This window comes from Oncorhynchus masou, chromosome 2 (genome assembly GCF_036934945.1).
Source record: "Oncorhynchus masou masou isolate Uvic2021 chromosome 2, UVic_Omas_1.1, whole genome shotgun sequence".
NCBI classification, from domain to species: Eukaryota; Metazoa; Chordata; class Actinopteri; order Salmoniformes; family Salmonidae; genus Oncorhynchus; species Oncorhynchus masou.
The window spans coordinates 34,819,710-34,845,222 of record NC_088213.1 but is presented as its reverse complement, the minus strand read 5'-3'; the positions used below and the strand labels follow the sequence as shown (position 1 = coordinate 34,845,222).

General features: G+C 44.6%; 1 protein-coding gene across 1 annotated transcript; it reads left to right on the top strand.

Moving 5' to 3' along the window:
• The first annotated feature begins 11,738 nt into the window (after window positions 1–11,738).
• On the top strand, window positions 11,739–25,511 carry LOC135504007 (AMP deaminase 3-like). Its single transcript, XM_064922252.1, has 15 exons — window positions 11,739–11,938; window positions 14,257–14,479; window positions 14,580–14,766; window positions 15,118–15,283; window positions 15,924–16,143; window positions 16,225–16,354; window positions 16,491–16,685; window positions 20,129–20,260; window positions 20,470–20,633; window positions 20,780–20,906; window positions 20,987–21,150; window positions 21,639–21,759; window positions 22,328–22,501; window positions 22,602–22,712; window positions 23,955–25,511. Exons 1-15 carry the CDS (start codon window positions 11,917–11,919, stop codon window positions 24,132–24,134), a joined length of 2,316 nt encoding a protein of 771 aa, XP_064778324.1. The 5' UTR covers window positions 11,739–11,916; the 3' UTR covers window positions 24,135–25,511.
• The last annotated feature ends 2 nt before the right edge of the window (window positions 25,512–25,513 follow it).

Here is a 25,513-nt window from a genome sequence, read left to right as displayed (position 1 = left end):
CACTGGACCAGAGAGAGGTTATGGATTGTCTTGGGTCATTGTTAAAGTCAAGGATAGGAGCCAATGGAATTGCAATGCAGATGATTATTATCTGATTGTATAAGAAGGCATGCGCTACAAGACAGCTTGCCAGAGACGTGTAATTACATTGTTTTGGCTCTAATGCCATCTAGTGACTTAAAATGGCACCAGCTTGACAAAGTGATTGCTTTGGCCACCTAAACTATTTTTAAAAAAGCACAATTTGGTGGTATTAACGGAGAATACATATGTCACCTGTTTAATCTCCAGAAATGTTTTTTGAAATCACTAAAGAGTAGAGAATCATCCTGGGCCTGTTCCAGTTGGACCACATCAGTGATGAAATCTAGACAGGCAACATTGAGGAAAATGTAGCCTTCTATTTATTTTTAGTTATATAACCATTATTTAACTAAGCAAGTCAGTTAAGAACATATTCTTATTTACAGTGACAGCCTAGGAACAGGGGGTTAACTGCCTTGTTCAGGGGCAGAACAAGATATTTTTTACCTTGTCAGCACGGGGATTCAATCCACAAACCTTTCGGTTACTGGCCCAACACTCTAACCACTAGGTTACCTGCCGTAAGGTGACATATGAGCTAAATGATGAGTATACTCAGGTAAATGTCTACCTCATCATCAATACTCCTTCCTCCAGGGGACAACTGGACAGTTGGAGACATGACAAACCTATAAACCTGGGGGTATCTCCAGTTCATTACTTTCCTTCACGTAAGGAATGGAATTTTTAAGTATGAGAACCGAAAAGCAGTGGAAATATGCAGAGGGGCTAAAGCATGCAATGGACCTTTCCATCTTCAAAGCCTCTGACAGTAATAATTAGAGTTGAAGAGTGAGAATCTCTTTGGTTTTGAACAGGGTGATCTGGCTACAAATATCACAGGATAGACGGTGCAGCAGACCTTAGATGAGGCATTACGTATACAGGTCAAGAGTGATCAATAAAAATGTGAGAGTTGTCAAATACTAATCAATTACATTTTTATTGTGAAGGGATTTTAACAAATTCCACCATGGGTCACCAAGAAGGCCCTGCTAGCCTAAAGTTCAAGGCTTTTCCTGGAACTATGCAGACAGAACAAACACAATACGATGACTTCTGGCCAAGTGAGACAACAAACTACCTAAAAAATAACCCAACCCCAAAAGTTGCAATCTATATCGACAGTTTCCAGGAAAATAATCCAGAAAAAAAGTAGGAACTAAGACATGTGGCCAAGTAGAAGTTCAGCTTATGTAAAACCATCAAGCCCAGACAGTTGTCAATAAAGGCAAAGCCAAGAAGTGACCCATCACACAGTAAGATGGCACAGTACTAATGTCTTAGGGCTGTTATTAATCAGATAACTGTACTGTCCATCAGAAAGGAATAACACATGTCTCATACTGTACTGTAGAATATAGAATATACATGACAATAAGCACATGTTCATATTAGCTCACACTTTGGATTTATTTCAACAGTATCAGGCCTTAGGCTCCGCTCTATCCACAGCCTTAGGTAAATGACGCTACGGTACTACGCTCTTCTTTCTTGGTGATTCTTGGTGATTCTCATACTTAAAAATTCCATTCCTTAACACCATAGTACCCTCCAAGCTCGTCATCAAGCTCGAGACCCTGGGTCTCAACCCCGCCCTGTGCAACTGGGTACTGGACTTCCTGACGGGCCGCCCCCAGGTGGTGAGGGTAGGCAACAACATCTCCACCCCGCTGATCCTCAACACTGGGGCCCCACAAGGGTGTGTTCTGAGCCCTCTCCTGTACTCCCTGTTCACCCACGACTGCGCGGCCACGCACGCCTCCAACTCAATCATCAAGTTTGCGGACGACACAACAGTGGTAGGCTTGATTACCAACAACGACGAGACGGCCTACAGGGAGGAGGTGAGGGCCCTCGGAGTGTGGTGTCAGGAAAATAACCTCACACTCAACGTCAACAAAACTAAGGAGATGATTGTGGACTTCAGGAAACAGCAGAGGGAACACCCCCTATCCACATCGATGGAACAGTAGTGGAGAGGGTAGTAAGTTTTAAGTTCCTCGGCATACACATCACAGACAAACTGAATTGGTCCACTCACACAGACAGCATCATGAAGAAGGCGCAGCAGCGCCTCTTCAACCTCAGGAGGCTGAAGAAATTCAGCTTGTCACCAAAAGCACTCACAAACTTCTACAGATGCACAATCGAGAGCATCCTGGCGGGCTGTATCACCGCCTGGTACGGCAACTGCTCCGCCCACAACCGTAAGGCTCTCCAGAGGGTAGTGAGGTCTGCACAACGCATCACCGGGGGCAAACTACCTGCCCTCCAGGACACCTACACCACCCGATGTTACAGGAAGGACATAAAGATCATCAAGGACAACACCCACCCGAGCCACTGCCTGTTCACCCCGCTATCATCCAGAAGGCGAGGTCAATACAGGTGCATCAAAGCTGGGACCGAGAGACTGAAAAACAGCTTCTATCTCAAGGCCATCAGACTGTTAAACAGCAACCACTAACATTGAGTGGCTGCTGCCAACACACTGACTCAACTCCAGCCACTTTAATAATAAGAATTGATGGGAAATGATGTAAAATATATCACTAGCCACTTTAAACAATGCTACCTAATATAATGTTTACATACCCTACATTATTCATCTCATATGTATACGTATATACTGTACTCTATATCATCTACTGCATTCTTATGTAATACATGTATCACTAGCCACTTTAACTATGCCACTTTGTTTACATACTCATCTCATATGTATATACTGTACTCGATACCATCTACTGTATCTTGCCTATGCTGCTCTGTACCATCACTCATTCATATATCTTTATGTACATATTCTTTATCCCCTTACACTGTGTATAAGAAATTAGTTTTGGAATTGTTAGTTAGATTACTTGTTGGTTATTACTGCATTGTCGGAACTAGAAGCACAAGCATTTCGCTACCCTCTCATTAACATCTGCTAACCATGTGTATGTGACAAATAACATTTGATTTGATTTGATTTGACCTGGAGGTCGGTACAGTATCTGACGCTTGCCATACGCTGCTCTACAATCAGTTGAATGACTGCTCGCATAGGAAAATTGTTAATTGTTCTGTTAAAAATCTGAGAAGAAAATGAATTAGATAGAATTGCTTTGCCACAGGGACACAAGGAGTCATCCAGTGGTGTGATAGCGTCTACAAACTGACTAGTGCAGGTCTCCAATCAGTCAAAACTAATAGCTCCCCCAGGCCCTAGATGCTTGATAAGAGCCCATGGATTTGTAAGAGATGTGATTCTTGTGTTCCTCTTAGACAGTTATCACAAAGTCACAAGAGGGCCATTCTTTCCATCACAATGTCATCGAAGATACTGATTCTCAACCACTAAATGTCATTAGATATCAATGCATAATTGAATAATCCAAATGAATGTAATCAATTTGTCAGCTCAGCACGGCATGTGTGATATAACCACAGTCTGAAGCTGTCAGGGAAGCCAAACATCAGTATTCAATAAGATCACATACCAACGCTGTTTATGGACGCAGCCAGATCACTTCCACAGTCATATCAATGGGACGCCATCTCCTTTCCTATGCTTCACATGGAGACATGATGCAGTTTTCCATTCTGGTTATGGAGAAAGTGAAGCCTTTGGCCAACTGTGACATGCTGTTCTCTACACCAGACGGACAGCTATAGAAGCCCAGGGCAGATTCATACAGTAAAGCCCATATCCTTCTGTCCTGCTGTCTGTCAGTCATTCAGGAGCAGCAGACCGATGGCTCTGTGAGTGAATCTTCTCCAGCCAACTCTAAAAATTCCCTGATAACTGGAGCAGGGGAGGATTAGTGTTGTAATCCAGCACAGTGCCAGAGTAAATCAAGCACCATGGGGCCTGTGGCGGAATAGGGCACAGTGGCAAAGCTGGATCTCCTCCTAGACCCTGTGGAGAGTCACACCACTGTCTCATGCTAGCTAATACACTCTCTGATCATCTATGACATACATGTGGTAAGATGCATATGTGTGTTAAAGATTACCTCAGAGTGGGAATATTATCCAAAAACATCTATAATTCATGAGGTTGTAGTTAGAGTTACAGGAAGGTTGACATATTGGCAACATCAGTGGTTAGATGAAGCAGATGCTAAGCTACAGGACTGTTTTGCTAGCACAGACTGGAATATGTTCCGGGATTCTTCCGATGGCATTGAGAAGTACACCACATCAGTCACAGGCTTTATCAATAAGTGCATCGATGATGTCGTCCCCACAGTGACTGTATGTACATACCCCAACCAGAAGCTATGGATTACAGGCAACATCAGCACTGAGCTAAAGGGTAGAGCTGCCTCTTTCAAGAAGCGGGAAGCTTATAAGAAATCACACTATGCCCTCCAACGAATCATCCAACAGGCAAAGTGTCAATACAGGACTAAGATCAAATCGTACTACACCTGCTCCGACGCTCATCGGATGTTGCAGGGCTTACAAACTATTAGAGACTACAAAGGGAAGCGCAGCCGAGAGCTGCCCAGTGACATGAGCCTACCAGACAAGCTAAATTACTTCTGTGCTCGCTTCAAGGCAAGTAACACTGAAACATGCATGAGAGCAACAGCTGTTCCGGACGAGTGTGTGATCACGTCCTCTGCAGCCGATGTGAGTAAGACCTTTAAACAGGTCAACATTCACAAGGCCCGATGGATTACCAGAACGTATACTCTGCGCATGCGCTGACCAACTGACAAGTGTCTTCACTGACATTTTCTGAGTCTGTAATACCAACATGTTTCAAGCAGACCACCATAGTCCCTATGCCTAAATGACTACCTACCTGTAGCCATGTAGTGCTTTGAAAGGCTGGTCAAGGATCAAATCAACACCATTATGTCAGAAACCCTAGACCCACTCCAATTTGCATACCACCCCAACAGATCCACAGATGATGCAATCTCTAATGCACTCCACACTGCCCGTTCCCACCTGGACAAAAGGAACACCTATATGAGAATGCTATTCTTTGACTATAGCTCAGCGTTCAACACCATAGTTGCCCACAAAGCTCATCACTAAGCTAACGACCGTGGGACTAAACACCTCCCTCTGCAACTGGATCCTGGACTTGCTGACAGGTCTCCCCCAGGAAGTAAGGGTAGGTAACAACACATCTGCCACGCTGATCCTCAACACGGGGGCCATTCAGGTGTGCGTGCTCGGTCCCCTCCTGTACTCCCTGTTCACTCATGACTGCATGGCCACGACTCCAACACCATCATTAAATTTGCCGATGACACAATAGTGATAGGCCTGATCACCGACAACAACGACACAGCCTATAGGGAGGAGGTCAGAGACCTGACCGTGTGGTGCAAGGACAACAACCTCTCCCTCGAAGTGATCAAGACAAAGGAGATGACTGTGGACTACAGGAAAAGGAGGACCGAGCACACCCCCATTCTCATTGACAGGGCTGCAGTGGAGCAGGTTGAGAGTTTCAAGTTCCTTGGCGTCCACATCACCAACAAACTAACATGGTCCAAGCAGACCAAGACAGTCGTGAAGAGGGCATGATAAAACTTATTCCCCCTCAGGAGACTGAAAAGATATGGATGGGACCTCAGATCCTCAAAAGGTTCTACAGCTGCATCATCGAGAGCATCCTGATGGATTGCATCACTGCCTGGTATGGCAACTGCTCGGCCTACAAGGCACTACAGTACATCACTGGGGCCAAGCTTCCTGCCATCCAGGACCTCTATACCAGGCAGTGTCAGAGGAAGGCCCTAAAAATTGTCAAAGACTCCAGCCACCCTAGTCATAGACTGTTCTCTCTGCTACCGCACGGCAAGCGGTACCGGAGCGCCAAGTTTAGATCCAAGAGGCTTCTAAACAGCTTCTACCCCCAAGCCATACGACTCCTGAACATCTAATCAAATGGCTACCCAAACTATTTGCACTGCCCCCCCCTGTACGCTGCTGCTACTCTCTGTTATTATCTTTGCATAGTCACTTTAATAACTCTACCTACATGTACATATTACCGCAATTACCTCGACTAACTGGTGCCCCTGCACATTGACTCTGTACCGGTATCCCCTGTATATAGCCTCGCTATTGTTATTTTACTGCTGCTCTTAAATTATTGGTTACTTTTATTTCTTATTTTTTAGGTATTTTTTTATTCAACTGCATTGATGGTTAAGAGCTTAAGAGCTTGTAAATAGGCATTTCACTGTAAGGTCTACACCTGTTGTATTCGGCGCATGTGACAAACTCATTTTGATTTGATTTTATCATCTCTTACCCTAGCCTGGGTACAGTCTGTTTGTGCCATGGTGTTGGCATGTTGACATGATACCAGATCTGGGATCAGTCTAATCTCACCCTAAAATCCTGAAATAACAAATCCTCAACATGAGGGCCCTCTGTGTCTACTGCTGAAACAGGACTCTTTACAAAGTACTAATGCTTAACAATATGGTCTTTGCAAAATGTCAGCACCTCTTTTTCAGTTTGCCTCAGACCAAAGAGGGAATTGCTAAACTGAGGGGCAGCAATAGAATATACAGAGAGGGACGGTGAGAGGACAACAATGGTAGTGTAACCTGTGTGAGTTATGACCAACTCATACTCATTTACATTCTGGGTAAGTAGTAAGAATGAACACTTTACTTTATGTCATTTGCTATGCAGCGGCAGTGAAAGAGTTAAGGATGGTGTCTTGTGCACTGGAGTGCGATGAGTGAGTTATCTCCTTACCACCACAGGAGCAGAAAATGACAGAGGGTTTTCTCTGGGGGAACTTCCAGAGTTCATATAGTCTGCCTGACTGCAGAAGGTACGGAGGCACGAAGACAGAGGAGGTGAGTGAACAGCTATGGTCTAAAGATGTTATTGTATCTCACGAAGACTCAAATGATGGATCATTGACATGTGATGGTGATATGCTTCATGTTGAATGTGCATTGTGTTTCTTACATAGTCTTACTGATTCAGCAGCTTGCTGTCTTCTCCAGTTTCTCTGTCTAAGATCGTATCAAAGTGATAAATTACTTTCATGTTTATGAGCATCAATCTGCCAACACTATGAGACTAATGTAAATGCATTAAGGGCCCATCCAATTGTGTCTGAGGAACACTCTGGGTAAAGCTGCGTTGCGCTCGTGCATGACTACACTGTTTTGTTTTTCTCTCCCAGCCCCAAACACTGTGAGGAAGTTGAGGAGAGGAGACACCTCTCTGCTAAAGCAGCAATCAAGCCCCTGTTTGGCAAAGGGTAAGCTTGCTCCCGACCTTCCTCCCCCTCATTCCTTTTCTCTCCATCTCTCAGGCTTATTCATTCACTCAATCTCTCACATGCTCTCTCACTCATACATGTAGACCCTCAGACATGCAGACATCAGCCCTATAGATAAAACAACACCACTCCAACCAGTGCTCATAAAGGTTGATCTACTGCACTGTACTCTCTTAAAATATCTTTAGCCAGGGTGATAAGTGTCTTTCTCATACACAGACTGACAGAGATGTAGTTTACCGTCTCTTATAGAGGTGTCTTCGACAGAAGGTACAGTCATTCAGGACTGAACCCGCACCAGAGACAGCAGGCTGGTGTCTGAGAGAGCCCAGAGAGGACATGATAAAAACAGTGTGTCACAGCTGTGTCTGAGGCAAGAGAATTACTAATAGCTGGAGTGATCTCTGAACGTTCCTGCACAGGGACAGGGGGCGCTACAGTAAATGATCCAACACTGACAGGAAGATAGCAGGGATACAATGACCAGACCATTAGGAAACAACCCATCCAGGAGAAGCTCAAATTCCTTTTTGCCCCAATGGGCTAACATCATTGTATCAAAATGCCATTTGCAGACTCACAGGAGCTTCCTGGGATGTACAGAGGCTTAGAACAACATATACAACTGATCATGGCTCAGTTCTCTCTCATTCTCTCAGTCTCTTAGTCCCCACATCCCGCTATCATAAGTACATCAGTGCAGAGTGGGAACCATTGAGATCAGACTGTGTCTTTGCCTACATTCATCTCCTCTAATGCTCTCTATGGAGCTGCAGCAGAAATCCCCCCAGTCACATGATCTAATGTTCCCAAAACCAGATCAAAAGATTTTTTTTCGATTGCTAAACGACAGTGGGCACAACTGGAGTCACATGTGCAAAACTCTAACTACAGTCTGCACTACCAACAGTCACCTGAGCTAAACAGTTCACATCACCTGCAAAACTCATTCCAAGCAACACAACTCTTAACACATGGCTCAAAACACGCTCAGTGCAGCCAAACACTATGCACAACCCTCACTGAGATAACACACACTGTCACTCAGAACACACTGAGAGTAAAAACACTAGCATCAAACACCAATACAGAAAATACAAACTTTTCATCTTTACAGTTTGAACAATTTCAGTGACTTCATACAAAGTAATATTTTCTTCAAAGAAAAGAGTGACATTCTTTCACATGATTTATTAACATTTTTAGAACATAACAATTATTTAAGGTAAATGAAAATGAGCAGTTTGCTTCAATAGTCTGTAGTAATTTACGGAATTACAGTTATGAGAAAAAAAAGGTAGAAACTAAAAGTACATACTGTAATTCGAACAAATAATTGAGGGGCTAATCCTGCCTCTCTCTAGCATCAGGCCACAGGTTTTCTTCAACATCACATCTAATGTTTTCTCTTGCCATGCACCTGGGGAAGAACCTTCTGGAGTGCCTTATCCATCCCTGGCAGTCCTCTGGACTCGTGTCCTCACATCCGGCACGCATGGCTTCCAAAAGAGACATTTGGTCATGTGGGTGGTGACCAAACACTTTCCACCTCCAGGCAGAGAAAAACTCCTCTATTGGGTTGAGGAAGGGTGAATATGCAGGCAGGTACAAAACCATAAATCTGTGATGTGCTGCAAACCAATCTGTGACAGCTGCAGAGTGGTGAAAAGCAACGTTATCGCAAACTATGACAAAAACTTGGGGGTTTCTTACTGGCTCCCCCTGTTCTGCTGGCACTAGCTGAGCATAGAGCTGTTCTAGGAAAGCTATAAGCCTTTCTGTGTTGTATGGGCCAATGAGTGGTGTGTTGAGAAGCAAACCATCATTGGCCATTGCAGCACACATGGTGATATTTCCCCCCCTTTGGCCTGGAACCTCCACAGTGGCCCTTTGACCAATAACATTCCTTCCTCTGCGCCGTGTTTTGGCAAGGTTAAATCCAGCTTCATCGATAAATACAAATTAATGTGGTCTTTCCAGTGCTTCCACCTCCATTACTCCCTGAAAAACAGTAAGTGCACAGTTATACTGTAGAAATGCTAGTGTTTTTTTTAACTGTAAATATTTTGTATAGCTGTGTACGTAACCTCAGACGTCTTACCTGGACATATTGGTGTCTTTGCTCTTTTACCCATTCACTGTTCTCTCGAACGGTACAGTGTATAACTGTTTCATTGTAACTTGGTGTTTCTTTAGGACTCGAGCAATAGTTGTTGTGCTGACAGAATTAACATGTTCAAATATATCATTATCAGCCAGCACTCTATCTTGAATCTCCCGCAGTTTTATTGCATTGTTGACAACAACCATGTCAACAATAGCATTTTCCTGCGCATCTGAAAATATTTTTCCTCTTCCCCCTGTTGGGGGCAGCCTTTGGGTCCTGTTGTAAAAATATATTTTACAGTCAAACTTTTAATGTAATATATATCTGTGTAAATATTCTATAATTGCAATACAAAATAGATTCCTGTAATGTTTTCATTTACTGTAAGGATGTAACTCTCACCTGTTTGTATGATGGAAAATTCGCATTACAGATGCCACTGTGGATCTTTGCAGATTGGGTTGCACCCTCAACCCTGCCTCTCTCAATGAGAGACCATGGTTCATGACATGGTGTATAAGTGTAGCCCTTATTTCATCTGAAATAACAGCTCTTTGTCTTCTTTGTCTTCCTCCACGCATCCGCCCTCTCCCTGCCACCCTTCTCCCTCCACGAACCCATCTTCCTTGTTCCATTTCCAAAATGAGTCTTTCTGAGCTCTACCTATATATACTGTAATATGTGTGTGTGTTCACTAACAAGTCTAAAACAAGACACCTGCTTAGCCTTTCAGCTGAAATTGCAATCAGCAGTGTTTGAAAGGCACAAGAATGAAATCTATTCCGTTTTGAATGTGTGGTTCACAGTTTTGACAGCAGTGTTAGAATTTGAAGAAAGTGCTGTAAATCCACAGTGTTGTGCAGGTTGTGGTTAAAGTCATGGGAGAAGTGTGTAGAGTTTTGAAAACTGTGTTCAAGCAATGAAAAACGAACTAGAGTTTGGTCCACATGAACTGCTGCTGTGCAGACTGTAGTTAGAGTTTTGCACATGTGACTCCAGTTGTGTCCACTGTCGTTTAGCAATCGAAAAAACTGTAATAGGAAGTCAGCTCCAATGCAGAACAACATTATTTCTTCATGTAATGAAGCGCTGAATGAAATATAGAGCAAGCTGAATTACATTGTTGCTGTCCAAAGATAAATCATTCTGCTGTGAGGCATTTCGACAGTCAACCTCAACAGGCCAGGTAAAAATACACATGAATTGTTAACATTGCGACCTGCAGGTTGGTGTGTGTGTGTGTGTGTGCGCGTGTGTGTGTGTGTGTGTGTGTGTGTGTGTGTGTGTGTGTGTGTGTGTGTGTGTGTGTGTGTGTGTGTGTGTGTGTGTGTGCGTGTGTGTGCGTGTGTGTGTGTGCGTGTGTGTGTGTGTGTGTGTTTAAGCAGAGGGGGTTGGACAGGCAGCTGGGATGTGAGTTGTAGTCGTGGGGTTAATCAGAGCTGCAGCAGTTGTCCATTGGGGGAACAACAGGACCTTATCGACAACACTGAGTTTAATCTGCCCTACATCTCTCTTTCTGGAGGTCTACTAGGAAACGCTGAACAACACCAGTACCAGGTAGAAAATGGAGTCCTATGTCATGTGTTTGCCGCATACACTACAAGCTATGTGAGTGTCTCTGCCAAAGCCAGTGTCAGATAGGATCAGCCTGGACTGAAATCACACAGATCAGGGTAGAGGGTCCTATAAGGTTTCAAATTGGCAGCTTTGAGCATAATCATGAAGGACAGTGTGTGCACGGGTAAACATGGGTTTGTGGGTCACTGTTTTGTCATCACCTATTCTAATGTGTGAGGTAGTCTGATCCTTTACTGAGGATTATTACCCATCAGCTGACTGACATGATGCCAGAGAACTACAGCAGGATTATTCATTCTAACACTATGCACCTAAACCAAGGTCAGTCAGAGCTGAGATCACGTGGGTGGGTCTGTCGAGGCTCTGAGGCAAAGCAGTGATGCATGGCTGCGCAGCGGCAGTCCTCTCAATCAGGGCTGCCTGGGTAATGTTTACAATAAATGCAACAGCTGCATAGCTTGCTATCTGGCTCCTTAAGGAGGAAGGCTGCGGATGTATCACTGTCCCAAAGGTGGAGAGGAGTGTATGAGGAGTGTTTGTGTGTGAGTGTGTGTGAGTCCAGCCAGCTGGGGGGAGTGCTGGTGGCTCGGCTCTGGGCTCTCTCTTTGTTGACAGCCAGTTGTGACATATCCCAAGGATCAGTGGCTCTGTCGACATGATGCCATTGGCTTCTTAAAATAGATAGAGAAGGACACTCAAAGAAAACAGAACCGCGGTTGTGAACCACGGCAGGCTCAGAGTGGGACAGACCCACATCGCAGCCAGCCCGTCAGAGTCAGGCGACCAGCCTGTTAGCCAGTCTCTACCGCAGAGAGACTGTACAGAGACACTGTGATCCTTTCCATCATCAGGACCCCCAGTGGAGACTGTACAGCACAGAGAGATGGCTGTGAACAGACCGGAAGGTAAGGCACATAGCAGATAACGAGTTTAGGTACACTATAAACTGTTCTAGCAGCTAGAGACTCAGAGAGAGAGAGAGACCGTGTGCCTGTGTGTGTGTGTGTGTGTGTGTGTGTGTGTGTGTGTGTGTGTGTGTGTGTGTGTGTGTGTGTGTGTGTGTGTGTGTGTGTGTGTGTGTGTGTGTGTGAGAGTGAGGCAGCAGTATAAGCAGAGATGGAGAGAGACCGTGTACCTGTGTGTGTGTGTGTGTGTGTGTGTGTGTGTGTGTGTGTGTGTGTGTGTGTGTGTGTGTGTGTGTGTGTGTGTGTGTGTGTGTGTGTGTGTGTGTGTGTGTGTGTGTGTGTGTGTGTGTGTGTGTGTGTGTGTGTGTGTGTGTGTGTGTGTGTGTGTGTGTGTGTGTGTGTGAGAGAGAGAGTGAGTGAGGCAGCAGTATAAGCAGAGAAAGAAAGAGAGAGAGTGTGTGTGTGTGTGTGTGTGTGTGTGTGTGTGTGTGTGTGTGTGTGTGTGTGTGTGTGTGTGTGTGTGTGTGTGTGTGTGTGTGTGTGTGTGTGTGTGTGTGTGTGTGTGTGTGTGTGTGTGTGTGTGTGTGTGTGTGTGTGTGTGTGTGTGTGAGTGAGAGAGAGAGAGAGAGAGAGTGAGGCAGCACTCCAATTTATTGAGAGGAAGAAGCGGTGCTAAATTATTTATGAGAACCCATCTTTTAATCAATGCTGCTGCTTCACAGAAACCCTCTCAGCTTTCAGAGTTCACCTGTGGTCTTTGCTGTAATGTGCTGCTCTCTCTGTCTGTCTGCAGTGCAGTGGGTAGTGGGCAGTGGGCATTGGGCAGTGGGCAGGCGCTAGTTTGATCCACAAACCTGTTCTTGGAAGTGGCTTAGGGTGAGCAGTGGGGTGTTTGTGGCACAGAATTTTGGCAGGAATGTCAGCCCGCTTGGAAAGGCTTGGCAGAATGGAGCTTTGACATTACTCTGTCACTGATGACACTAGAGCTTTTCTCTCAGGGGCACCAGGTGTGTATGGCCACTGTGCTGTCTGGGTGGATTGGGTTTCATGTCATTGGGGTATCAACAAACCCCTCGTGGTTCGGTCACTTGATCTGTGGGTGCAGACCTGTCCCTAAATGGGACAACTGTGTAGTTACTGGACCAGTGACTGACAATCAGACACAGGGCTATAAAGTATACAGTTCAACCGTTACTGTCACGGTTGCACAGGTGATTATGATTAGGACCATAAACCTGAAAGGAATAGAGCTGGTATGTGTCTGGAGACAAATCAAAATGGCAGTCATACTGTACTTACAAAGTCGAGTTTTCCATTTTGAAAATCACATTGAGCCACTTAAGACAGCAGATTTTTTCAGTGTAATCTGCCAGCTCAAGATTTGTGTCCCGAGCCTCATCTTAATACATGACGAACAAACATGTTCATGAAACCGTATAAACAACATCGTTGCAGCCTGAGTGTACAACTGCAGATACTCTGGTCTTCAGAAAATGAAGAGAATGATGGAACAGCTGGGAAATAAAACTGAATTAAATTCGAGGGGGTAATAAGATGATCTCTGACAGTACAATTCACTCAGCAGACAGTCTCTGCATTAGATAAACACTAACCTGATGTCATTCTCTACCCTGTCTCTATGTTGTCTTCAGAGAGGACAGTACGGGGCCTGGTGTTGACCCTAAAGGTCATAAGTGAAAATAGCATATTGTCTCGGAGGCAATGTAACGTGATCAGTTGTCAGTATTTATGTCGGTCACAAGTACTTAAAGATCTGCTTACCAGAGTCATTTACCAGAGTCATTTACCAGAGTCATTTACCAGAGTCATTTACCAGAGTCATTTACCAGAGTCATTTACCAGAGTCATTTACCAGAGTCATTTACCAGAGTCATTTACCAGAGTCATTTACCAGAGTCATTTCAAAAGGAGATTGCAGTATAAGCGCAGCACAATTTGTCAATCTGTCATGGTGGTTGTTTTGCCATGCCTCGAGGTAACTCTGCTAAGCAAATAAATAGATAGATCCAATATTAGCTAACACATTGTGCTAATAGTTCTCTGTTAATACTAGGTGAATATGCAAAGCAATGCTTTTATGCTTTTAGCAGAGGGATGTCTTGACAGTGAGGTGTTGTGATGACAAAGCAGATATGAGTTCTGAGTGGACAGAAATGCTGGAATTGGCATTGATTTTTTGGGGAAGAATTAGCTCCACCTCCTACAATAACAAAACTCCAATCTAACGCTTCCAAAACTAAGTGTCTACATCTCTGTACAGTGTTTATACTAAGCTGCTACACCTGGTGTTTTTACAGACATGCCGAGACAATTCCCTAAGATCACGCTGAGCGAGGTAGATGAGGAGACACGTCTGCTGGCTGAGAAGGTGTACGCGTCAGCGCTGAAGGAGGAGGACACAAACGATGCGCTGTCCATGTTCACCGTCCCCGAGGACTGTCCCATCGGCCTGCACCAGGCCAAGGAGAGGGAGCTGCTCAAAGAGCTGGCAGAGCAGCATTCAGAAGAGAGTGCCAAGAGGTGAGTCTGGCCCTCGACAATACAGGACCTCATGGAGTCGAACCTAGAGTGAGGTTAAGTACTGGAGTGTCGGGAATTCATAGGAACGTTTGGTTTCCAGGAAGAAGAGTTTCAAGATGATCCGTTCGCAGTCTGCCTCCTTGCAGGGCCTGCAGATCCCTGTGACTGCAGAGTGGGCCCGTTCTGTGGTGACCCCATTCCTCTCACCCTCCTCCACCTGCTCCTCACTTCCAGAGAACTGCCCCGAGTACCAGAGGGTCACCATCAGTGGAGACTACTGCGCTGGTGTAAGTGCTCCAAGCAGGTGGCATACAGTTCATACTCAACTCATACAGTATTTCACTTCATACTAGAAGAGTTGCAATGAAATTGGACAGTAATGATTGTGTTTTGCTTTTCGTGTATTGATGTGAATACTGATGTGTATAGTGTATATTTATGTTTTTGGTTCGTCTGTAAAAAAAAACTTGGACTCAGCATGACTCCCTGTCAAACCATTTAAATAATAAAAGTGGTATTTTGGTATGACTTTAAATCCCCAGGTGGTTTTAACAATACTCTTGAGTGCAGAGAGTCCACAGGATGAAATGGAAAGCCATGTGATAAGACTAGTAACGACAGCTCTCTCCTCTCCCCAGATCACAGTAGAGGACTATGAACAGGCAGCAAAAACCCTGATGAAAGCCCTGTTCATTAGGGAGAAGTACTCCAGACTGGCCTACCATCGCTTCCCCCGGACCGTCGCTCAGTTCCTCCGCAGCGCTGAGAACCAGACGTGGAAGGAAGAGGACGGGGTTCTACCAGGTATACAAAACATTCAGAACACATTCCTAATATTGAGTTGCACCCCCCTTTTGCCCTCAGAACAGCCTCAATTCGTCGGGGCATGGGCTCCACAAGGTGTTGAAAGTGTTCCACAGGGATGCTGGCCCATGGTGACTCCAATAATTCCTACAGTTGTGACAAGTTGGCTAGATGTCCCTTGGGTGGTGATGCACACAGGAAACTGTTGAGTGTGAAAAACCAAGCATCGTTGCAGTTCTTGACACAAACCGGTGCGCCTGTCACCTATAACCATATCCCATTCAAAGACACTTAAACATTTTGTCTTGCCCATTCACCCTCTGAATGGCACACAAACACAATCCATGTCTCAATTGTTTCAAGGCTTAAAAATCCTTCTTTAACTTGTCTCCTCCCTTTCATCTACACTGATTGAAGTGGATTTAACAAGTGACATCAATAAGAGATCATAGATTTCACCTGGATTCACCTGTTAGTTTATGTCATGGAAAGAGCAGGTGTTCATAATGTTTTGTACACTCAGTGTATACTCAAACAGTGCCCATAAATTAACTATATGTCCATAATGTGTTCTTAACGTCCTGTACAAGTAGAGTCCATTGTATTAGAGTCTATGTCAGTCATACTGGTCTCCCCACAGATGTCTGCCCTTGCCCCAGGGAGGGGGAGGACCCGTACAACATTGAGGATATCCCAGACAACCTGAGCTATGAGCTGCAGACAAAAGATGGCATAGTGCATGTGTATGAGAACGCAGAGGCTCTAAGTCAGAACAGGCCCCGCAGCCTGCCCTACCCTGACCTGGAGACCTTTGCCATAGACCTCAGCCATGTGCTGGCCATGATCATTGATGGACCCACGTGAGTGACCACCACTTCCTGAACTCACCACTGTGTAATGGAGCTTTATTTTTGTCTCTGCATAACTAACGTGCTTTACAGGAAGACCTATTGTCACAGACGCCTGAACTTCCTGGGCTCAAAGTTCTACCTGCATGAAATGCTCAATGAGATGGCCGAGCTAAAGGAACTTAAGGGTGTTCCACACAGAGACTTCTACAATGTCAGAAAGGCAAGTTTCCAACACTTGTGAAAGCTAAATTTATAATGTGAAGTGAAAGTCCACCGTTTAGATCTGATGTGGCTACTTTCCCAGAGGCTTTGTGATACAAAGCCACAATCAAACTGTGACGTCTCTCTTTCCCCAGGTGGACACACACATCCATGCAGCCGCCTGCATGTCCCAGAAGCACCTTCTGAACTTCATCCAGACCACCTACAAGACGGAGGCAGACCGTGTGGTGCTGATGAAGGGCGGGCGGAAGCTGACCCTCAGAGAGGTGTTTGAACACCTCAACATGGACCCCTATGACCTCACTGTGGACTCCCTGGATGTACACGCTGTAAGCCCTCCCTCCCTCTATCTATTTCGCCTGACATCATGCAATACCTTTACAAAGAAAAACAAATGAAAAAACAATGGGGATAAACATAGTTTTCAGACACGTGGGAGATTCCACATCTTATTTTCCATGTATTTTTCCCTCGTGAAAATATATAACACTTACTCCACCATCGTTTCAGTAAAAAGCTACGGTTTGGGGCTGGAGAAATGCAACCACTCTCAAATCCCTACACTACGCTATGGATGCAAGGACTGTCCATCCATGATACACTACATGACCAAAAGTATGTGAACACTTGCTCGTCGAACATCTCATTCCAAAATCATGGGCAGTAATTTGGAGTTGGTCCTCCCTTTGCTGCTATAACAGCCTCCACTTCTTCTGGGAAGGCTTCCACTAGATGTTGGAACATTGAATCGTCTACAATGTCATTGTATGCTGTACCATTAAGCTTTCCCTTCACTAGAACTAAGGGGCCTAGCCCGAACCATGAAAAACAGCCCCAGACCATTATTCCTCCTCCACCAAACTTTACAGTTGGCACTATGCATTGGGGCAGGTAGCATTTTCCTGGCATCCGCCAAACCCAGATTTGTCCACCGGACGGTGGATGGTGAAGCGTGATTCATCACTCCAGAGAACTAATTTCCACTGCTCCCGAGTCCAATGGCAGCGAGCTATACACAACTCCAGCCGACACTTTACATTGCGCATGGTGATCTTAGGCTTGTGTGCGGCTGCTCTGCCATGGAAACCCATTTCATGAGGCTCCCGACAAACAGTTCTTGTGCTGACGTTGTTTTCAGAGGCAGTTTGAACTCGGTAGTTGTAACCAAGGACAGACGAACTCTGGAGTGTTGCAACCGAGGACAGACGATTTTTAAGCACTACGCACTTCAGCACTCAGCAGTCATGGGGCAAAATATTTTATATTCTTCAAGAATCAATTGGTAAATATCATTCATTTATAAGTCCAAAAATGGATGTGGTCACTAAGGATTGCCCCTTTAATAACAGGTAGTGATTTACAGCAGACCTACACTGAGTGTACAAGATATTAAGAAAACCTACTCTTTCCATGACATAGACTGACCAGGTGAATCCAGGTGAAATCTATGATCCCTTATTGATGTCACTTGTTAAATCCACTTCAATCAGTGTAGATGAAGCGGAGGAGACAGGTTAAATAATCATTTTTAAGCCTTGAGACAATTGAGAGATTGATTGTGTACAGTATGTGTGCTATTCAGAGGGTGAAAGAGCAAGAAAAAATATTTAAGTGACTTTGAACGGGGTATGGTCGTAGGTGCCAGGCGCACTGGTTTGTGTCAAGAACTGCTAGGTTTTTCACACTCAAGTGTCCCGTATGTATCAAGACTGATCAACCACCGAAAGGACATCCAGCTGACTGTGGGAAGCATTGGAGTCAACATTGGCCAGATCCCTGTGGGATTCCCTCATCAATCTACACACAATACCCCATAATGACAAATCAAAAACATGGACTTATGTAAATATGAAATATCACATTTACATAAGTATTCAGACCCTTTACTTAGTACTTTGTTGAAGCACCTTTGGCAGCAATTACAGTATTGAGTCTTCTTGGGTAAGACACTACAACTTGGCACACCTGTATTTGGGGAGTTTCTCCCATTATTTTCTGCTGATCCTCTCAAGCTCTGTCAGGTTGGATGGGGAAGACAACGACCCTAAGCACACAGCCAAGACAACGCAGGAGTGGCTTCGGGGCAAGTCTCTCCAGAGATGTTCTATCGTGTTCAAGTCTGGGCTCTGGCTGGGCCACTCAAGGACATTCAGAGACTTGTCCCGAAGCCACTCCTGCGTTGTCTTGGCTGTGTGCTTAGGCTCGTTGGACTGTTGGAAGGTGAACATTCGTCCCAGTCTGAGGTCCAGAGCGCTCTGGAGCAGGTTTTCATCAAGGATCTCTCTATACTTTGCTCCGTTTACCTTTCTTCAAGCCTGACTCGTCTACTAGACCCTGCCGCTGAAAAACATCCCACAGCATGATGCTGCCACCACCATGCATCACCGTAGGTATTGGTATTGGCCATGTGATGAGCGGTGCCTGGTTTCCTCCAGACGTGACGCTTGGCATTCAGGCCAAAGAGTTCAATCAGGCCAGAGAATCTTGTTTCTCATGGTCTGAGAGTCTTTAAGTGCCTTTTGGAAAACTCCAAGCGGGCTGTCATGTGCCTTTTACTGAGGAGTGGCTTCTGTCTGGCCACTCTACCATAAAGGTCTGATTGGTGGAGTGCTGCAGAGATGGTTGTCCTTCTGGAAGGTTCTCCCATCTCCACAGAGGAACTCTAGTGCTCTGTCAGAGTGACCATCGGGTTCTTGGTCACCTCCTTAACCATGGCCTTTTGTCCCCCAATTGCTCAGTTTGGCTGGGCGGCCAGCTCTTGGAAGTCTTGGTGGTTCCAAACTTCCATGTAAGAATGATGGAGGCCACTGTGTTCTTGGGGACCTTCAATGCTGCAGAAATGTTTTGGTACCCTTCCTCAGAACTGTGCCTCAACACAATCCTGTCTTGGAGCTCTAGGGACAATTCCTTCGACCCCATGGCTTGGTTTTTGCTCTGACATGCACTGTCAACTGTGGGCTTTCCAAATCATGTCCAATCAATTGAATTTCCCACAGGTGGACTCCCATCAAGTTGTAGAAACATCTCAAGGATGATCAATGGAAACAGGATGCACCTGAGCTCAACTTTGAGTCTCATAGCAAAAGGTCTGAAAACTTATGTAAATTATTTTTGTATTTAAAAAAAATAAAATTGGCAAAAATTTCAAAAAAACTGTTTTTGCTTTGCCATTATGGGGTATTCTGTGTAGATTTTTCTATTTTGGTTCATCCATTTTAGAATAAGCCTGAAATGTAACAAAATGTTGGAAAAATCAAGTGGTCTGAATACTTTCCGAAGGCACTGTATGAAACTGCAAATGTGATTTTCACATGATTGAACTTCACACATGAACTTGCATTTCCACATGGGAAAGTGAGCTTTTCACATGTGAATGTTTTTCACATGTGAAACTGCATATCCGATTTTCAACTGGAAATTTCACAAGTGAAACCGCAATTCACATGTGAGGTGAAAACATGTTACTCTCCTCACATATTACAAGGTGGTGTTGACTTGTGAACTCTTAATTGAATACATGTGAAAATATGGTTTCACATGTGAAATTTAAGTTCAACATGTGAAAACAGGCATTGCTTGTTAGACATGTCTTTTTGTAAGAGTATATCATCCATACTGTACAGGAACAGCTGTTATGCCATAAAACACATATTTATTGTGTAACCATAGCTGTTCAGTTATATCTATAGCTAGAGACACATTTCAGTTTTGGAGATCTGTTAGCACCATCCATACGCTAACATTAGATCTGTGTGTGTGCCTCACCCCACAGGGCAGACAAACCTTTCACAGATTCGATAAGTTCAACTCCAAGTACAACCCAGTGGGGGCCAGTGAACTCCGAGAAATCTACCTGAAAACAGACAACCTCATAGATGGAGAGTACTTTGCACGCATTATCAAGGTATAGTTCATTCATACAGAAAACATCCCGATTCTCTGAAATTGATAACACATGTTATGTTGCACAAGCTATTGTTATTTTGCAACAACAACATGTGCAGCAACACATTTGAGGATGTGTTACTCTGATGGATGGGAGGTGACAGAGACCCAGAATAATGGTCTTGTTTGGAGATGAGAGAACTTTCTACCACATCTTGCCCTTGACAGGAAGTGTCCCATGACCTAGAGGAGAGTAAGTACCAGCATGCTGAGCCTCGCCTGTCCATCTACGGACGCTCTGCAGACGAATGGGACAGCCTCTCCAAGTGGTTCATCCAGCACAAAGTGCACTCTACCAACATGCAGTGGATCATCCAAGTCCCCAGGATCTAGTAAGTGCTGCTGCCTGAGTGACCGCTGAAGGCAAAGAGTTACATTTCACTTTCAACTGGAGAAGGTATGTAACATGGCTACTATAAACGATAATACTCTTTTTATGAGATGTTTGTCATGCTTAAAAATCTTTCACTTCTTTCAGTGATATTTTCAAGTCAAAGAAGTTGATCACTAACTTTGCCAAGATGTTGGAGAACATATTCCTTCCTCTGTTTGAGGCTACAGTCAATCCACAGAAGCATAAGGAGCTACATGTATTTCTCAAATATGTGAGTATAATTCATTTGGATTTTCCTGCAAAAACTATCCTGATAGTGTCAACCATTCAACCCCTACTCTTCCTGTGCAGGTGACAGGCTTCGACAGTGTGGATGACGAGTCCAAGCACAGTGACCACATGTTCTCCTACAAGAGCCCCAAGCCTGAGCAGTGGACAGCAGATGAAAACCCTCCCTACAGCTACTACCTCTTCCACATGTACGCCAACATCATGGTGCTCAACAATCTGAGGAAGTACGTACCTGTTGATATCTGCCCCTCTCAGGCCTCTGGTAATGGACCCAAACCTTTACATCTCATTCAAGAGAAACATAGACTTCCCACTGTCCTTCTGCTGATGCTGCTGAGGGGAAATGTAGGTGTTACACCCATTGTTCAGTTTGCTATTATTCATTGAATTTACAGTAAGGCACTTCAGAATGTCCTGAGGGCAACCAACGGGAGCAGAACAGGTGTCTGGTTGCAGTCATGCTACATTACTGCACAGTGCATAAATAAATTCCCTATGATAATACAAAGGAATAGCATTACAGACTTGAATTCCTGGCACATATGGTCAAGGAGCTCCTCCAAGGTCACTGAAGATGCTACTGTAGGTCCTACATAATGCACTTGTGTAGCTGTGTGTGTGTGTGTGTGTGTGTGTGTGTGTGTGTGTGTGTGTGTGTGTGTGTGTGTGTGTGTGTGTGTGACCACTGAATATTTCCCTGGGTCTCTTCCAGAGAGCGAGGCTTGAGCACCTTCCAGTTCCGTCCACACTGCGGGGAGGCTGGATCCATCACCCACCTGGCCTCTGCTTTCCTCACAGCTGACAACATCTCCCACGGCCTCAACCTCAAGAAGGTCCTTTACTACTAGACTGAATTCTGCATCAACTGTCCTCAACACACTCCAGCCTACACACATTTATTTGCCATCAATGGACTAATATAATTGCTCAACTCCCCAGCATGTTTGAATGGAGCACTCTCATGCTGATCTCCCATGTGATACAGTAGGTGCTACTCACATGAATAGTGGATGTCATGAGATGACCCTAAAGAAATGCAAAGCTATCTAATATTCTCACATGAAAGCACGCTGTATAAATGCAAGCCATTGTACTGTAATACAGTAACAGTGTTCAGCCCTTCAGGGCCTCCTGTTTGCTTCATTTTCCTGTCTTTCTGTGGGCCTAACCAGCACACAGACAAGGAAAGGTCCCTGTCTACCAGGCCTGCTCCATGCAAATACAGCCACTGAAAATAACCGGGCCAGCCACAGGGACAGGAGTTTTCAACTTTTGACACATTTTAACATCCACCGTGTCTGCTGATCAGTAAGCAGAGACCCTGTACGCTGAGCAGGTGACAGCGAGGTGTGTGTGAGTCTGTGTGTATGTACTGAGTGTGTCTGTCTCTCTCTGTCACAGAGCCCTGTCCTACAGTACCTGTACTACCTGGCCCAGGTGCCCATTGCCATGTCTCCTCTGAGCAATAACAGCTTGTTCCTGGAATATTCCAAAAACCCTCTCAGGGAGTTTCTACACAAGGGGCTGTGCGTGTCTCTATCAACAGATGATCCTATGCAGTTCCACTATACCAAGGTAAACTGTTGGAGAAAATAGTAGCTCAAATCAGCTCCAGCTGAGTGTTCCATAGCTATATTGTAGGACAGTCCCGGATGATAGTGTGTCCTGTCTGTAGGAGGCACTAATGGAGGAGTATGCCATCGCGGCCCAGCTGTGGAAGCTCAGCACCTGTGATGTGTGTGAGATTGCCAGGAACAGTGTGCTGCAGAGTGGCCTGTCTCACCAGGTAGAGCTCTGGGCACTGATATCTACACTTGTACAAAAAGGGTTCCAAAAGGGCTCTTCGCTGTCCTCACAGGAGAACCCTTTTGGTTCCAGGTAGAATACTCTTTGGTTCCAGGTAGAATACTCTTTGGTTCCAGGTAGAATACTCTTTGGTTCCAGGTAGAATACTCTTTGGTTCCAGGTAGAATACTCTTTGGTTCCAGGTAGAATACTCTTTGGTTCCAGGTAGAATACTCTTTGGTTCCAGGTAGAATACTCTTTGGTTCCAGGTAGAATACTCTTTGGTTCCAGGTAGAATACTCTTTTGTTCCAGGTAGAATGCTCTTTGGTTCCAGGTAGAATGCTCTTTGGTTCCAGGTAGAATGCTCTTTGGTTCCAGGTAGAATACTCTTTGGTTCCAGGTAGAATACTCTTTGGTTCCAGGTAGAATACTCTTTGGTTCCAGGTAGAATACTCTTTGGTTCCAGGTAGAATACTCTTTGGTTCCAGGTAGAATGTTCTTTGGTTCCAGGTAGAATGCTCTTTGGTTCCAGGTAGAATACTCTTTGGTTCCAGGTAGAATACTCTTTGGTTCCAGGTAGAATACTCTTTTGTTCCAGGTAGAATACTTTTGGTTCCAGGTAGAATACTCTTTGGTAGGTAGAATACTCTTTCCAGGTAGAATACTCTTTGGTTCCAGGTAGAATACTCTTTTGTTCCAGGTAGAATACTCTTTGGTTCCAGGTAGAATACTCTTTGGTTCCAGGTAGAATTGGTTCCAGGTAGAATGCTCTTTGGTTCCAGGTAGAATGCTCTTTGGTTCCAGGTAGAATGCTCTTTTGTTCCAGGTAGAATACTCTTTGGTTCCAGGTAGAATACTCTTTGGTTCCAGGTAGAATACTCTTTGGTTCCAGGTAGAATACTCTTTGGTTCCAGGTAGAATACTCTTTGGTTCCAGGTAGAATACTCTTTGGTTCCAGGTAGAATACTCTTTGGTTCCAGGTAGAATACTCTTTGGTTCCAGGTAGAAACCCAAAAGTCTTCTACCAGGAACCAAAAAAGGTACTTCAAAGGGTTCTCCTATGGTGACAGCCAATGAACCCTTTTACATTCTAGATAGCACCTTTTTTATAGTGTATAATAGCATGAATGCAAAATAACATTAAATATCCTTCCCCTGTCCCCCATCTAATGGAGTGGTTATACCTAAGGAACTTACATGATATACAATCTCTGGTAATACTGTATAACTCGTTTTGTGCAGGAGAAGAAGCACTTTATTGGGGCCAACTACTTGAAGGATGGACCTGAGGGGAACGACATTCGGCGGACCAATGTGGCTCAGATCCGCATGGCCTACCGCCACGAGACCCTGTGCAATGAGCTCAGCTTCCTAGTGGATGCAGTGAAGACTGAAGCGGCCATTGGCACACAACCAGAGTGACCACAACAATATGGGACTCAATCCATGCATGCAAGCTCTCAACCATCACAACGATATCTCTTGTATTCATGGGAGAAAAAGCCCAATGGTTTGAATGGATAAGTGAGTCTCTTGTTTCTCTGGCTGCATGTGTGCTACTGTGAAAGCAGATAACAAGGGGTGCCATTGCAGTTAGAGATTCTCCTGTACTTTTGTATACTTTTTGCCAGTGGTTCTGAAAGTAGTGCTCAAGAGCCAAAAGTGGTCCCCGAAAATGGTGTACTATGTCACATACTGTATGTGCAGATATATGCACCATGCCATTGCTCTCTCTCTTGCTCTGCTGTGGGTGCATCATGTGCATCTTGCTAGTTGTCATATGGCAAGGGGCTGAAGCTCATTGGTTGAATTCAAATCCTAAGTGGCTGGCCCACATGGAGGAATATGAAGGCCAGGCACAGCTTCCAGAAAAGTAGTTGCTTAAAAACTAGGCATTTCATATATAACTGAGGTAAGGTAGGTTATGCATGTATGAACTACACATTGACACATCCAAAGCGGGAGGTTTAATAAATACGTATTAGTCACCAAAGTTCCGGAGCATGTCTTTAACAGTATAAAAATAGTTTGGAGAGGTAGCAGTAGGAGCCAACTACATCTTAGTGTCTAAATGATGTAGGTCCACAGTACAAGGGTTTCCTTCTGCAGTGCAGCAACATCCTCTGCACTAAGGCTGGCTCCCTCTGCAGAGCACTTACTCACAGTTCAGTAGTGTCACAACATATTTGTGGTTTCAAGTGCAATGTCTGGGAGAAAAAACACTGGCCACTTCTATTTTGATGTCCAACACTCACTGCATCATGCCTTAGTGATGGGCGGTCCCAGCTGTTGACAGAACCTGACAGTGTTAATCTCTGGAGCTGGAACACTGCTTTAGCTGTGATGAATGAAGTCTGGTACATTTCCACTGTCCCTTTCCATGTGTGCTTGTTTTTACAGGATGTCATGCAGTAGGTTCCAAGGAGGACACTGAAGTCATTTGTGGGACACTGTAGGTACAAAACATTGTACTTGCAAGCACTGTATGAGATCTGCTTGAAGTATGTGTGAATGTTTTGTTTCAATTTGAATGAAAACAGGTATTTATATTGGTCAGAGTATGCTAGATTTCATTTGAATGTACTGTATCTATAACGTACTGTGCTGTGTCTATAAAGCAACATTGAGTCAATTGAGTTGTGAAAGTTTGGACAAGAGAGAAAAATGAGAAAGCATATAAGATACGAGATGTCCAAAGATGTTACAACGCTCTCTCACCTCTTCCTCCTTAATGGTTGACAGAATGCTGTAAAATAGCCTGTTTTTAATTGTTACTTTTGTTATCAATAAAGATATTTAAA